Source organism: Balaenoptera musculus, chromosome 3 (genome assembly GCF_009873245.2).
Source record: "Balaenoptera musculus isolate JJ_BM4_2016_0621 chromosome 3, mBalMus1.pri.v3, whole genome shotgun sequence".
NCBI classification, from domain to species: Eukaryota; Metazoa; Chordata; class Mammalia; order Artiodactyla; family Balaenopteridae; genus Balaenoptera; species Balaenoptera musculus.
This window is the reverse complement of record NC_045787.1, coordinates 11,692,483-11,708,659: the sequence shown is the minus strand read 5'-3', so window position 1 is coordinate 11,708,659 and position 16,177 is coordinate 11,692,483. Positions and strand designations below refer to the sequence as shown.

Here is a 16,177-nt window from a genome sequence, read left to right as displayed (position 1 = left end):
ATTCCAGACTTAACGGATTTTGTTTTTCTTTCTTTCCCTAAAATTAAACTGAAATATATAATTTTGCTGGTTGACTTTGTTGAACTTTAGAAAAAAAACACTTGAAAGATTTATGACAGTCCTCTTGACCTAAATTCACTTAATTGCAAAGCTAGTTTTGAAATGGAGACAGGTTTTCTCCCTGCTGCTGGAGTGTATATCGTTCATGTTTCCACTGATGTACTGATGCTAGAGAATACTGTTGCTCCTTGAATTTCAGATTGCTAGGTTTCTCTAAACAGTGATTCTTGCAGGGGGGCTAGCGACTGGCGGGGGAGAGAGGGCAGCTCATTCCCCTACTGAGAAACTCCCCAGGGAGGGGCCGTTGTTGCCCTGCGGGTGCACAGTCGAAGCCAAGACAAGGAAAGAACCTTTGCTCTCAGATATGTTTTGAAAGCTGAAAGGATGTCAGTGTTGTTATTCTTTGGCAAAATAGCCAAACCGGTTTCAGAATCCTCTTAATCAGGCCCAGACATGTTTGGTCCTTTGAACACATGTCACACGCACAGGTCAAAACAACTTCCCTGGAGCGCTGGGAGGTGAATGGCTCTAGGATGTAGCTGTGGGGAGGGGGCAGGTGCTGCTTTTTAGTGCCCAGGTGAGGGCTTCTGAACCTGAAGGAGTCAGTGCCCCATGGGGCCACCTCGTACTTACACCGTAGCCAGACCCCGGGAGGATGCGACTCTAGGTGCAGACCTATCGATTCCACGAGTATCTGTTGAACGCCTGCTTTGTGCCGGGTGCTGTGCTTCATGGTACAGTGGGGAAGAGCACTTCCGGGCCTCGTGGGGTTGAGCTGAAACTTGCCCTTCCTGTCAATTTTTGCACAACTCTAGTAACAAGAAACAAAAAAGGTCTAGAGTGGCAGGGATCCCAGATTTATGCCCTTGGACTTTATTGAGTTCCTACTTCAAGTGAGGACGTGGTAGCACTAGTCAATCATGATCAAGTCATAAAATGCTTTCCTTTGGAGCGGCGTTCTCAGGCTGGGCTGCCACTATCGTCGCCAGGGGAACTTTTGAGAAACACCAATGCCAGGTCCCCGTGCCGGGCAAGAGGGGTCAGAGTTTCTTGGGAGGCAAAGGAATCAGCATTTTAAAGTTCCCAGGTGATTCTGATGAGCATCCGCTGTAATCACTCTGGTTCATTGTGATAAACAAGGGAGGTTTTGGAATTTCACCCCTGTGCCATATATAATGTGAATGATGACATTATATATACGTACTTTTTAGCAGATGAGCAAAAACCACTTGAGTTATATGGTCCCTGCTGCCAGAGGGGACTCTTGGAATTCTACAAGAATTTACTCCTGGTTTTAGAGTAAAACCAGTGTAGGACTGGGGGAAGATAGAATATATGGCCATGTGAAGGCCCACACTAAGTCTTGATCAGGTAGAGAAATTTGGGGTGTAGAAAATGGGCTCTAAGTTAGAGTTTGGATAATGTAATACTGGGAGGAGAGAAGGTTGTGGTGAATGGGATACCCCTTTAGCAGGTTTTGGGTCTGCCTGGGTGAAAAATCCACATATAGTGAAAGGTAAAGAGGGATCTTTTATTTGCTTGGAAAGAATGACCGATAAGGGAGTTGGTAAATGGGGAGATTTAGGGGCCCTGAAAGCTCCAGCAAACATACACAAAGTTCCAGAGCTTACTTTCAGCACAGAAGAAAATTGACGGAGCCCTCTCCGTTTAAGTGCTAGCTCTTTGCGAGTGAAGGGGAGGGCGCTCTTGTTAAATAAAAGAGGGCTTCACTGTAGCACCTGCTGTGAGTGGATTAGCCAGCGTGGAGTGTCTTCCTTTCCAGGCACCACTTTGCTCAAGTGCTGTTCGTGTGGGAAGGAGGTGTGGTGCTTCCTCTGCAGCTGTGGCCCTTCACCTGGAGAAATGAAACGCAAGGCAAGTTAAGACGCGAAAAGTACAGTTAGGAGTTGAGAGTTGCTAAACTGTGGTTCTTCCAGCCAATTAACGAGCAGGTTTGGTGGTCCAGGAAGCATCACAGAGGAGCCTCTCCCAGAGAGGAAACGGGGCCCTGTGGGTTAAAGGGAAAATGCTGGAAGCCAAGAAGGGAGGCTTTTCTTTGTTTAAAGACGTGGAAATTGGGTTAACTTTGTGGAGAGGGCTCTTTCATTTGTAGGAATGAGTAGGAGAACTGCTTCCCTCAGTTTCTGTAATTCAGCACATTTAAATGGGATGGAGGCTAAGTGAGGTTAGTTATATTTGCTGTGAATTGAGGGAGAGCCATACTCCATACTAATGGTGGAATTCCGTGCGGTGGTTTATGCTGAAGTCATAACAGCATGGAAGACCCAGGAGCTTGTTGACTGAATTCTGCGCCTGCAATCATGGACTCACACGGAGCTAGAATAATTTGCACCAGCCCTTAATTACTTGAGAGTGACTTGTAAATGATAAACTTGGTTAATCATCCCTGGATTAGATATCAGTTGAGGTTTTACTAAGTGCCAGGCACTGTTCTGGGCTCTGGAGATATTGCAAAAATCAAAATAGAAAATATCCCTCCCTGTGGAGCTGATACTCTTGTAGGAATGATGAGATTCAGGTGATATTTATTTTATTTTACCTCTCAGGAGGCAAGAAGGATCAGGTTATATATATATCAGACAAGTGAGTTAAACTAGCCTGGGCCATTTGGATATCTCTCTTAAAAAAAGAAAAAGAAAGGCATCTTTTACCGATAACCAGGCATTTTAGCTTAGGCCTACACTTGGAGTAATTTTCCCTCTGCTCATGGGTTTGCCCTGATTCATCCACAGCTGGGGAAAATGGAATAAAGTGAAGCTAACTGGCTTAAGATGATCAAACGCATGTCCTTGGTCTCTTTGGCACTGTTTCATCAGGTGATTAATTATCTCTGGCCTTGAGATTGATACTGAGAGCCAAAGTGAAATCTGTCTCAGAGTATTTACTTTGGTGATTTAAGATAAGGAGTTTCAATTGTAATTTGTAGACTCCACATTATTTACAATGATCTCCAGTGGGGATTTAAATCTCTGTTATACTCTCCCCTGCTATGTTTGTTACATTGCTATAAGCACACATACACATGAGAGAACAAAACACCCAAATAAAAAAATGGAAATAAATTCACTCAAAAATATGCAACAGACTCACATTAAAACAGATCTCTTTCTTAAATTCAGATCTGCAACTAGGCTAATCATATCGCCTAGAAAAACTTTTTTTTTTCAACAAAGAAATATATGCATATTTTTTGGCTGCAGAACCATCCCTTGCCTCACTCTCTTTGCTGTGCAAAAGTGTCATATGAAGACATGGTGTGAACAGTATGATAGAGATAAAAAGTGAAATTGCCCAGTAATAGGTTGGGGGAAGCAGGGAGCCCAGCCTACTGGCTGCCCACCCAGGCAGGGAGCCTGAGTCCTAGGCACTTCAGGAGGCGAGGATGGGGTGGGGAGTTACCATTTGCTGAGACACAGTAGTGTGGTAGGGGAGCTGGACATAGAGCATGCCAGCTGGAAGCCGGCTGGGCACCAGTCCATCCGGGCACTAAAATATTACCAGTGTAATTCAGAAAGTGGTGTCAGTTAACTTTGTGGAGTACACAAATCCTTCTATAACCCATGCAGTGTATATGGGGTCTCCTCCCAAGAGTGCTCTAGATAACGAGTGGAATTTAGAGAATGTTTGTGGGCTATCAGTTTGAATGGATGCAAACTTCTTAGTTGCCTGGGACACCCCATGTCTTGGCCTGGCCCTGCAGACATGCCAGGGCTTGAAGCCCAGCCCTGCCACTTACTTAGCAGTGTGCTCTTGGGTAAGTTGTTTGTGGTCTATAGTCCTGATTTCCTTGTGTGGAAATAATAATGTCTGCTTCCTAGGGCTTTTGTGACAATTAAACCTAAGCACAGTAAGCAAGTGATGACTTCCTGATCCATAGCTAGCAATGCAACCGGGGCAAAGAGAGCAAAATGTACCCTGACATCTTCAGGAGGGCTGGGGACAAGGGTGTCCTTGCTCAGCCAACAAAGGGTTTCTTAGACCCGACAGCTCCATCCTCCATCCATTTCTCGTTGCCAGTGACATGAGTGGGGTGGGCCTGGATCTGAAACAATGCCGCCAACAGGACGGGGCTTTCTAATGGTGGAGGGAGTTTAAGCATTTGTACAACTAAAATATCATGATTAAGAAGTTTTGTCACCTGAATTTTTTTTTTTTTTTTGTCACCTGAATTTTGATGTCCAGGGTCAAAGTCTCGGTCGTGCCGTTTTAATTCATGCGCTGATTGCCTTAGTATTATCCCCAAACCACACCCAATTTAATCTTTGCAAATACCTTCGAGTTTGGACTTTTATCCCCATTTTACAGACAAGAGTAAGGTCTCTGTTGGAGTTGGGGATTTTAACCTGGAGCCAAAATGAAATGTGTGTGGTTCATGCACAGTTTATGTACATGAACATGTAGACCTGGGCTTTGGTTCTACAGAGTTAAAGGCAAAGGTTAGTGTATTAAAAAAAATTGGAAGGATGGGTTTGTCATGTGAAAAAGTCACAGAGCTGTATTATGAAAGCACATGGCATTGGGTCTTTGTTGGGATTCACATTTTAAAATCTCAAGTTTCACCCCAGACACCTCCCGATCCAATCAAAAGATCCCAAGAACGAAAACAAACAAAAAACCAAAAAAACCCCTCAAGTCTCTTGTCTGTCTTAACTTCTGAACCAATGAGAAGCAGCCCAAATGCCAGAGAAGAAACAGAGCTTAGCTGTCGCATAGTCCAACACTTTGATTTTGGAGTTGCAGAACCTGAAGCCTGGAATGGTTAAATGTCAGATGCAAAGTCTTACAATTAGTGGCAGCCCTGGGTCTGGACCCCACTCTGGCACCAGGGCTCATTTGTGTACATGAAGTTGCCCCATCTTGAAAGCACCACTTGTTTCTTGGGAGGTAGCACATTAGTCCCTCTTTCATCCCAAGGTGGTAGTAACATTCCTTGTTACCAAGTTGCAGAAATGTGTTAAATACTGTTCTAGATTTCCTTGGACACTGAATAGGTTTCTGGCCACCCTCCCCACTCCCATCAGTTGGTGCTTGTGCATGCAACACAAAACAATTTTAACGTAATTCTTTTTTTAAAAATTTTTTTTAATATTTATTTATCTTTGGCTGCATTGGGTCTTCGTTACTGTGCGCGGGCTTTCTCCATTTGCGGCGAGCAGGGGCTGCTCCTCGTTGCCGTGGCTTCTCTTGTTGCGGAGCACGGGCTCCAGGCACGCGGGCTTCAGTAGTTGTGGCATGTGGGCTCAGTAGCTGTGGCTCGCGGGCTCTAGAGCACAGGCTCAGTAGCTGTGGCGCACAGGCTTAGTTGCTCTGCGGCATGTGGGATCTTCCCGGCCCAGGGATTGAACCCGTGTCCCCTGCATTGGCAGGTGGACTCTTAACCACTGCGTCACCAGGGAAGCCCAATTTTAACGTAATTCTTAAAAATAAAAAAAAAAAAAGAATTCCATGGTTCGCCTCTCGCCTCTGTCATCCCACTCTGCCCTCCCTCTCCAGGTGTCCTGGATGCTTCAGAGGCGACGGGACAAGCCACCTCCAGCTGGTCATCTGAGTGCTTGGTGTTGCGGTTCCCTGGCAGCCAGAAAGCTGCAAGTTTAAGTTTAGGGAGTGACAGTGCACTGATCCTGTCACCAAATATTTATTTGACATTATTGACTTTTTGTGGTAGTAAAATAAAAGTCCCTCATTGTGCCAGCATACCTTGGTATAAGGCAATGAAAGTTGACATCGATAAACATTGCGCTGTTTCATCTACATGGCACTGGGGTTCACTTCATATTACTTATCAGGAGATAGAATAGTTTATGTAGGAACATATTCAATGCTTAACGTGCTTTTAACTATAGCTTTGAAAACATTATCTTTAAAAACGCATTGATAATTTGCTTTTATATGTAAAATTGCTTTGGAAGTTTTTTTCATCTGTGATATTTAAGGAAAAACAGAATAATTAGTGTTCTGTTTTAGAGGCCAATCTCTCCTTTCCTCCACTAGAATGTATAGTTTTTTCCTTTGGAGTCCTGTAAAATCAGGTCGTAGAATAATGTGTTGCCATGGCAGAATGTTATAGAAGTTTCTGTATTCTTTGGAAGCCTTCAATTGCTTTACATCCTGACTTTTGTAGTTCTCTAGTCTTTTTTTTTTTTTTTTAATATTTATCTATTTGGCTGTGCTGGGTCTCAGCTGTGGCATGCGGGGTCTCATTCCCTGACCAGGGATCGAACCCGGAGCCCCTGCATTGGGAGCACAGAGTCTTAACAACTGGACCACCAGGGAAGTCCCTGGTTCTATAGCTTTTTAATGTCTTTTTGGCTGCCCAGCAGTTGCCATCTGGTTGATTTGTTGCTGGATCGCTGGCTCCCCTGGCTGCCCACCATGTCTTCAAGCTGCTGAAGACATTTAGTACAAACCCAGAAAGATCACTCGGAGAAAAGCCTTTATTCCTCCCTGCCCGAGAGTGTGGAAAACAAAGAACAGGACATTTTCCTGGTTTTAGCCACGGTTGAAAAGAGATTTAAATTTACTTCTTTTTGATGTTTATGGAATGTATACTTTGTGTCAAGACCCGTGTGTTCTTTTTTCAGGGAAATGGCAAAAAAGTAGGTAGATTGTTTATTTTTTTTAAACCTTAACCTTGCCCTGCATCCCCACCCCCAAGCCCAACTAATTTGTCTCCCTTCAGTTTTGGAAAAAAGAACATAAAGCGCACATGTCTTGCGATTGATTGCCTTTCAGTCACTCGGAAATCCCCAACTTTTTCCTCTGTACTTTTTCTTAAGCCTTTTGTATCTTAAAAAATTCTCCTTTGACTCTAACTTCCCCTCTTTCTACTAGTAACCACATTTCTTTCCTTTATAGTCAAGTTTCTGGAAGGAATAGTTTATATTCAGTACCTGTATTATTTTTTAAAATTTATTTTTATTGAGGTAACATTGCTTTATAACATTATATAGGTTTCATGTATAGGACTTCCCTGGCGGTCCAGTGGTTAAGACTCCATGCTTCGAATGCAGGCGGTGCAGGTTCGATCCCTAGTCCAGTAACTAAGATCCCACATGCCATGTGGCATGGCCAAAAAAAAAAAAAGTGGAGCTATTCATTCCATGAATGATTTCTCTTTTACCAATCATTCTTTTCTCAAGTCTGAATCCATTTGCTTTCTGTCCAACCAATGGAATTATTCTAACAAGGATTACTCTGTTACCTACTGCTGCATAACAAACCGTAAGAGAACTAATGGCTTAACTATCTGTTATCAATTATCTATTATTTCTTAACAGCTATCTATTATCTCTCTTGATTCTGTGGGTGGCTGGGCTCAGCTGGATGGTTCTTCTGTTTCATGTGGCTTTGGCTGGGTTGCAGTCATCTGTTGGCTTGACTAGGTTGGAATGTCCAAGACAGTTTGAAAGTTGGTGCTGGGGTATCAGCTAGGAGATCTTCTGGGCTGTCAGCCAGAATGCCTTGGCTTTTCTCCGTGTGGTCTCTCCATGGGTTTGGATTTCTCATAGCTTGGTGGCTGGGTTCTGAGGGAGCATTCCCAAGTGCAAAAGCAGAAGCCAAAGGTCTCTTAAGGACTAGCCTAGGAAGTTTTATAGTCTCACTTCTTCCCACATCCTTTTGGTGAAAACTGGTCACAGGGCCAGCCAGATCCAAGAGGAGGGGATATAGAGTCCATGTCTTGATAGGTTAGTGGTACAACCACATTGCAGAAGAGCTGTGAGGGTGCTGCAGTCATCTTGTAAACACAATTACAGGAAAGATCTGGCCCATAATGTCTATTGTGCTGTATTGAGAACCAGTATCTGTATCTGTCTCTGCAATGCAATTTCCCCTTGGGCTCCAGATCCACATTCCCAATGGTCTGACTGTCCCAGGCTCTGGGAAATGCAGCCACGATCCACCTGCCTGGCCTTCCTGTCTTCAGGCTTGCATCACTCCAATCCACTTTTTTTTTTTTTTAAGATTTAATTTTATTTATTTTTGGCTGCGTTGGGTCTTCGTTGCTGCATGTGGGCTTTCTCTAGTTGCGGCGAGCGGGGGTTACTCTTCGTTGCGGTGTGCGGGCTTCTCCTTGCTGTGGCTTCTCTTGTTTCAGAGCATGGGCTCTAGGCGTGTGGGCTTCAGTAGTTGCGGTGCGTGAGCTCAGTAGTTGTGGCTCGCGGGCTCTAGAGCGCAGGTTCGGTAGTTGTGGCACACGGGCTTAGTTGCTCCGTGGCATGTGGGATCTTCCCGGACCAGTGCTCGAACCCGTGTCCCCTGCATTGGCAGGCAGATTCTTATCCACTGCGCCACCAGGGAAGTCCCTCCAATCCACTTTTCACACTGCTTTCAGAATGACTGATGTTTTGATGCAGCACAGACAGCTAAACATCTTTCCTGATTTGAAACTCATCAGTGACTCTCCATGGACTTCAGATAATATTTATACTTTCTAACATGGCCCATAAGATATTTTATGGTCTGACTTTTTTTCTCATTTCCTATTATGCCTTTTTCTTTTTTTTTTTGGCCTCGCTGCACGGCATGTGGGATCTTAGTTCCCCAACCAGGGATCAAACCTGTGCCCCCTGCAGTGGAAGCATAGAGTCTTAATCACTGGACCACTAGGGAAGTCCCTCCTATTATGCCTTTCTAGTTATTTTCAGTTCAGCCATCCTGGCTGCCTTGTGGTTTCCAGACTTGCTAAGCTTTCTTATGTCTTTTGGCCTCTGCATGTGCAGAAATGCCTCTATCCCAGGGAGTGTGGCCAACTCTCCTTCAACTCGAGCTCAAGCCACCTCTTCCTGAAACTTTTCCTGTACCTCCACCCCTCTTCGGCCCTGGGCTAGATGGGGAATCCTCCCTTCAACTCCTTCTCTGAAGACCCATTAATGCCCCTGCATAAATCTGATGCCCCTGTAGCAACCATGATGCCATCCTCTCATATTTACATTTTCTGCTTACATTCTGCCAACCAGGCTATGAGTTTTTTTGAGGTCACTGGGTAGTGTTTACCTCTAGAGTGCTTGTACATATTTGAGGTTTAATGACTGTTGAATACAAGAAAGGATCCAGAAGGGCTACCTAGCAGGAGCTACTGGTCAGCATTAAAGATAATGCACTTAATTCAAAAAATGAACTGGAAGTTGAATATCCACCAATGGTAAAATGGTTGATTATGGTACATCCATATTGTTGAATGTTTTGCAGCTATTACAGGAGTTGGAATGGTCTGTACTAAACTAAAAAGAAGTCTGTGATGTATTATTAAGGGAAAAATGCATGAAAAAATTTTACACTGTATATAAATAGAAATGTGTATATGTGTTTGCATATGTTTGTATGAACAGAGCACATATGGAAAGATATGCTTCAAACTGCCAATGTTGGTTACAGTGAACTTGCTTTGTTATTGTAATTAACAGTCAACAGGTAAAAAGTAAGCAATGGTATTCAGAAATTAATTTCAAAACCAGATATGAACCTGTAGACAAACAAGAAACATAGGAGATAGTGTACAAGAATAAGTATTTCTTTAGCAGCCTAGGAAATGTTTACAAAAGTGGAGATCTTTTTGATTTTGGTGTGTGTCTGTTGAATGCTTATATATGCGTAAAATTAAGTCTGTAAAGATTTGGAACAAAATGTTAACGGTAATGTATCTGGTTGGCAGATGATTTTTATTTCTACTTTTGGCTTACCTGTGTTATGTAATTTCAAAACAATGAGCACATCTTATTTTCATAATAGAAATAACATTATTTCTAAAAACAGAAGATAGTACATAAAAACTGGTACCATTAAGCTGTCTGTTATCTGAATACCCAAGAGTTGAAAAAGCAACAGTAGTATGAAATGATTACAAAATGAATCCATTTGAGAACAGCAGTTGCCACATAACATTTTTCTTCCCTTCTTGTAGCAAAGATTGAAGGAAGAGAAGGAAGCCAAGCGGGCTCGTCTGGATGGGAGACATGACTACTTATTTGCGATTGTAGCTGCCTGTGTGGACCTCAACAAAACTGAAGTGGAGGATGCCATTCTTGAGGGGAATCAGGTGCGATGCATTTGAGTTCTCACTGACTTGATTATGGAGGGCACAGCTGACGTCCTATGGCAGGGTCTGTGCCGGGCCTTAGGGAAGTGTGTCTGTTCCAACATGCTCAGGACCCTATTCTGGCTTGGTATGGGTGGTGGCAGAATGAGCTTGGACTCTCCAGCTCTCCATGTTGAATGGGGTACTTAGAATTGACATTTGAGTTCTGAGATTCTGACAGTGATGTCTGTGTCTCTCTACATCCAGTGAAGCTGGGCTCAGGCATCGTTTTGGAACCTGAGGTTAGAGAACAGAATCTCGTCTCAGCTGCTGATTTATCTCGGTTTTTTTTTTTTTTTTTTTTTGAGTTTATCCTGTTCTAGCCTGGGATATTGAACTGTGCCATACTTTTCTGGCTTTGACTTTGATTTGGCAGCTGAATCTGGTTTCTTTTGTTCCTGACCTGACTTCCATCTTCTGCCCTGATATCCCTCCAAAGCCTGGGGCGTGATTTAGTTGGTGGGGAAGACCAAAATACGGGAAGATACAGTTTCCTGGGCAGCGAGGAAGGCATACCAGGAGCTGTGATGTTTCCTGAAGTTTTTTTGTTTTTAAACTTTTTAGGCGTTAAAAAAGAAATAAAGAGAAGAAAGGAAGGAAGCCTTTTTTGTTGACAGGGATGTCACATTGTTGATAACACTTTTTAGTGATAGGCTTGTAAATGTTTGACAACCAGCTTTGGGCAAGGGGAAGGAGGAAGGCACTAGTTTGAGCATTTCCTGATTCTGTGGTATAAATATTCCCACCATGGCTGATTCCAAACTACCAACATGATGTTACTAAACACTGAGTTGGGAAGAGTTGCGGTCAGTTGGCTGTCCCAAGCCTGTACGAGCTGCCTCTAGCCCTCTGCTGGCTTTATCCCTTCCTGCAGTGCCACTTGGGTAGGGTTAATTGGGGTCAGTGGACCAATTCAGGGTGGATGACACTAAAATAGTTAAACTACAGAATGAATCAGTTAGGCGAGGGAATGTCCTTTTTTTCCTTTCTCTCCTCCTTCTCGTAGCTAACATTTATTGAATATTTACCATATGTCAGTCTCTGTTCTGATTTTTATCTATTATCCCATTTAATCTTCGTAATACCAGGAAGTAGATAAAATTGTTCCCCCCAGATGGAGGCATAGAAGGAGACAAGTTCACACGGCTGATCCAGGCTTGGAGAGACATCTGGATTTGGGATAATGCAGGTGGAATAACTGAATAAAAGCTCTGAACTGTAGGAATCCCAAGTCACACTCTATGCGGTATTCAGGACCCAGGAATGTCAGGACCCCCGGAGGCTTAAAGACAACATCCTGTCTCAGACTTACTGAGCCTGAGGGTGAGGGGAGGGCAGGGAGGGAGTTTTAAGATTGACCTTGATGGAAGTAGCTCCCCCGTCACATTCTTGGCTTGAAATTTAATCTCAGTGAGTGCATCCTCTTCATCCCCATGGCATCCTCACTCAAGGAAATGTAAGCAGAGAAAGCAGGGCAACTTGCTTTTTCTTACAAATGGTGGTTTTATCTATAACATGGTAGAAACTGAAGGGGTCTTTTTTTTCACACTTGAATTTTCAGGCTATATTTTTTCTGTTGAAAATTTTTATTTTAAATTGTGGTAAAATACACATAAGATTTATCATCTTAATCATTTAAGTGTACAGTTCAGTAGTGTTAAGTACATTCATCTTGTGCAACCAATCTACAAAACTCTTTGCATCTTGCAAAGCTGAAACTGTGTTCTTTAAACAACTCCCCATCCTCCCCTCTCCCAGCCTCTGGCAACCACCATTCTACTTTCTGTCTCTGTGAATTTGACTACTTTAGATGCATCATATAAGTGGAATCATACACTACTCGTCTTTTCGTGGCTGGTTTACTTCACTTAGCAAGATGTCCTCACGGTTCATCCATGTGATAGCATGTGTCAGAATTTCTCTCCTTTTGAGGCTGAATACTACTCCATCATATGTACATACCACATTTTATTTATTTATTCATCTGTCAGTGAACAGTTGGGCTGCTTCCACCTTTTGGCTACTGTGAATAATGCTGCTGTGAACGTGGGTGTGCAAATATCTCTTCAAGACCCTGCTTTCAATTCTTTTGGGTGTATACCTAGAAGTAGAATTGCTGGATCATATAATAATTCTATTTTTAATTTTCGGGGAAATGCCACACTGTTTTCCACAGCAGCTGTACCATTTCACAGTCCCACTGACAGTGCACAGGGTTTCAATCTCGCCACATCTTCACCAACATTTGTTATTTTTTGGTTTATTGACAGTAGCCATCCCCATGGGTATGTAGATCTTATCATTTCTCTTCCCATTTGAATTCAAAATTGTGCTATTGACTGTTTTAAAGGAGTGCTCCCATTGGTAGCAGGCCAGCTGGCAGACCTCTAGATGTACAGCGAACCTCCTGGGGGGGACTAAGTTGCTATAGGATGGAGTATTCCGTAATCATACGTGTTCTCATCATGGCGGCTTTCTGCAGTTATCGGAATTGAATGTTACTTATCTGTAGTGTGTTAGACCGGGTTTTGAAAGGTTTGTTCTCTCTTTCTGATCTGCAGATGGGTGAAAAATTAAATACTCATAAATATTTATATCTGCCTTTAACGGCTCAGCACTTTAGGAAATCAGCCAATATGGAGAGACAGTCTTTTTCAAATGTGTGTATGCCGCAAATATTTTTATGATTAATCAAAGCACTTCTGTGAATTTAGTCTTTATTATGGTAAGATATTTAGTCTTCCATGGTTTTATGTTAAAAAGATAGGATCCTTTCTGTATGGTTTGCTGAAGTCCTATGCAGATAAGAAAGATGATAGTAACTGCTGATTTAAACGTGGTTTCTGATTCAGTCATTACTTTGCCTTTCCTCTTTCCCAGATTGAAAGAATCGATCAGCTTTTTGCTGGTGGAGGTCTTCGTCACCTCATGTTTTACTATCAGGATGTGGAGGTAGCGGAAACAGGTATTTAAATTTGATGTGACATAACCCAGAAATGTGTTGTTAGATTGATCCAAGTATGGCATGAAGCAGGAGGCCACTGGGAGCACCGACCACTTTTACCTTGGGGGGTGGGACAGGTGGGGAGTGGTGAGGTATGGGGGGTGAAGCCCAGTGCAACAGGTTCTGTTTTCACCCCAAGCAAAGGACAAATGGTGGTGGGTATGAAGCCTGGTTGTTCTAACTTGATTTGGGGTATTTTGTTTTCCTTTGCAGGCTGTGCTGGCAACTGGAGAATAATAAAATAATTTACATTTTGAGACTTCCCTTCCTTACATGTGAGCTCATTCTGTGCAGTTATGTTCTAGGACTGCTTTTGGGCATCTGCTTCTTTTCTGTTTCTTTTTAACTTAGGAATTGTTGCCAATAACGGTAGTTTTTTAGTTAAATATCATGTCATGTTCATTTTCTACTGACTGTGATTCAGAGGAATAATATTGAGCGACAAGTTTAGCCATTTTCACTTAAGAAAAACTTGCAAATCTTTATGTGGATTCAACTGGCATATCCCATTCTACTTTTATGTGAATTAATGCAATTTTAAAGCCAAACTAGGGACATAAACAAATATATTATGATTATATTAAAATCATATATAGGGTCAATCCCTTTATGACCTTTTGGAAGAAAAGGAAAATAGTTATCGCTCTTGGAATACAGTATGACCATGGTTTTTGTTTAAAAACTGAGGAAATTATGCATGCATAAGTGCCTGGCATTTTCCCAAAATTATCCGTTTTATGTTTTGTGGTCAGAAAGGGCATTACATTTTGAGTGAAAAAATCAGAAGACAAAAATTTTAAATTATATCCCAGATTGCAAAACATAAGCTCAGGTGAATAAGTTCACCCATGAACTATGCGCTGGGTGAAGCTGGCCTTTGTGTGTCAATATTACATTGAGTAAGAAAGGTTCATGGGATGTAAACATAAATGCAAGCTTGTTTTTGTTTCCCACTCTCCCTTTAAACCTTTTCGGTAGGAGTAGCTTTTTTTCTGACCTTGAAATGAAATCCAGACAACCCCATGAACTTTTCTGGATAGTCTTAGATAAGAAAAGTGCCCATGGTTGTTTCCAATTACAAACACAGTCTCAATTCAGAAACTAAAAATATCCAGTTGATCAAAACTAGTTGATCTAAAGTTAAATCTTCTCTACTCTTGGCCCTCCCCCTTCCTTCCATCCCCCAACACCCTTGCAGCAGGGGCCTCTGAAGGTCAATATTTGCAGTGGTAGAGGAGCATATGGGTCTCCTTTTCTCCCTCAACTTCTCCTTCCACCCCTTTTGCCCAATCACGTTAACCATAGTTTCTGACTGAGTCAGGCTTGAAGCAGGGCAGAGATTAGACCTAAGAGGTAGCAGCAAAGTTTTTACTTGACTGGCACCTGTCGTGAGCTGAGTGGCCTGGCATTCTCTGGGCCTTGCTCACATGAGAAGACTGAGGAACAGAAAGATTAAGTAACTTGCTCCAGGTCACGTGGCTCAGAAGCTCAGCCCGAGATGGAAACCCCGGGAGACTGACTGCAGAGCCCACGTCACCCATCACTGTGCTGTCCTACCTCTACAGCAGCCTCCTGACTCTAGCGATACTGAAGGGCCAGCTGGAGCAGGACAGCAGGAGGCGGAGGTCCTGGAGTTCTGTAGTCAGAACAGGTTTTTGATGTCGGCTCTGTTGGTGTGTGACTTGGAGCGGGTCACAGCTGCTCTCAGGGTTGTAGGGAGTTTTAATAATGTAGACACGGTACCAAGCAGAGGGCCTGACACAGGACACATGCCAATAGTTGCTGTCTCCTTCCTCACCCTTCCTCCCATGAATGATGACTTTTGTAGCTCCAGCAAGAATCTGCTCTGGACCAAACTCTCTTACTCCGGTTTCTTGCATTCCTGTTTTTTCCTGGAGCAACAGTTTTGAAATGAACCTGTGGTCTGCAATCGAGCAGATCCTTTTATTTACTTTTTTTATTTATTTATTTTATTGACGTATAATTGACTTACAATATTAGATTAGTTTCAGGTGTACAGTGCAGGGATTCGATATTTTTGCCCATCGTAAAATGATCACCATGATAAAGAAGATCCTTTTAGATCCCTTTAGGCCATGGTTTTGCATCCATGAGGTTGCAAGGCTAGAGGTTGTCCAAGAGGTGGAGCTTCTAGGGCACGTGGCTGAGTCAACATATCAATATTTTAACAAGGAAACTTCATTCTAAGAGGCGACCACATGGAAATAGTATTCGTAAAACTAAAATTCTTTTGCATTTTTAGGGCAACTTGGCTCTCCAGGAGGAATAAATCCTATTTCTGGAAAGATTAAAAAACCTAAGGTGTTCGTGACGGAGGGAAAAGATGTTGCTCTTACTGGGGTTTGTGTGTTCTTCATCAGGACCAACCCTTCCCGAGCCATCACCCCTGAGAACATTCATCAGGTAAGAGGCAACAGCAATCCTTTATCCCAAATTACCAAAAATCACGTAAATTCTACCAAAATAGCCCTTCCCATGGAAACAACCGTCATATTCATTAAGTATTTAAAACTACTTTCAAAGAAATATTTTAAAAGCACTTAAAGCAAGCAATTAAGCGGACAGTTCCTTAAAATCTGTTGAGTAAGAGGACTTAATATTCAATTTATTAACAAAAATTGATATAACATTGTGTGTATCTGTGCGTGTGTGTAAAACAGTGAGGTCTTTCCTTTTAAAAAGAATTCCTCTACATCATTTACTTAATGGCATATTTCATACATTTAAAATAAGATTTATTACAGTGGATACACCCTTGAACAACACAGGTTTGAATTGTGTGGGTCCATTTATACATGGATTTTTTTCAGTAGTAAATGCTACAGTACTATATGGTCCATGGTTGAATCTGAGGATGCAAAACCAGGGATAAGAAACTGTGGATATGGAGGGCTGGCTCTACGTTACACCCAGATTTTCCAACTGCTCGTAGGGTGGGAGCCCATAACCCCAGCATTACTCAAGGGTCTTCTGTATAACTTTATTTTTCTTTGCAA

General features: G+C 42.6%; 1 protein-coding gene across 1 annotated transcript in view; it reads left to right on the top strand.

Moving 5' to 3' along the window:
* The window catches only part of DNAH5 (dynein axonemal heavy chain 5), a 213,525-nt gene that overhangs the window by 1,921 nt on the left and 195,427 nt on the right, over nucleotides 1-16,177 (top strand). Inside the window, exons 2-4 of the mRNA XM_036849308.1 lie at nucleotides 9,983-10,117; nucleotides 13,037-13,121; nucleotides 15,424-15,584. Coding sequence (XP_036705203.1) covers nucleotides 9,983-10,117; nucleotides 13,037-13,121; nucleotides 15,424-15,584 — 381 coding nt within the window. The remainder of the gene's footprint in view (nucleotides 1-9,982; nucleotides 10,118-13,036; nucleotides 13,122-15,423; nucleotides 15,585-16,177) is intronic.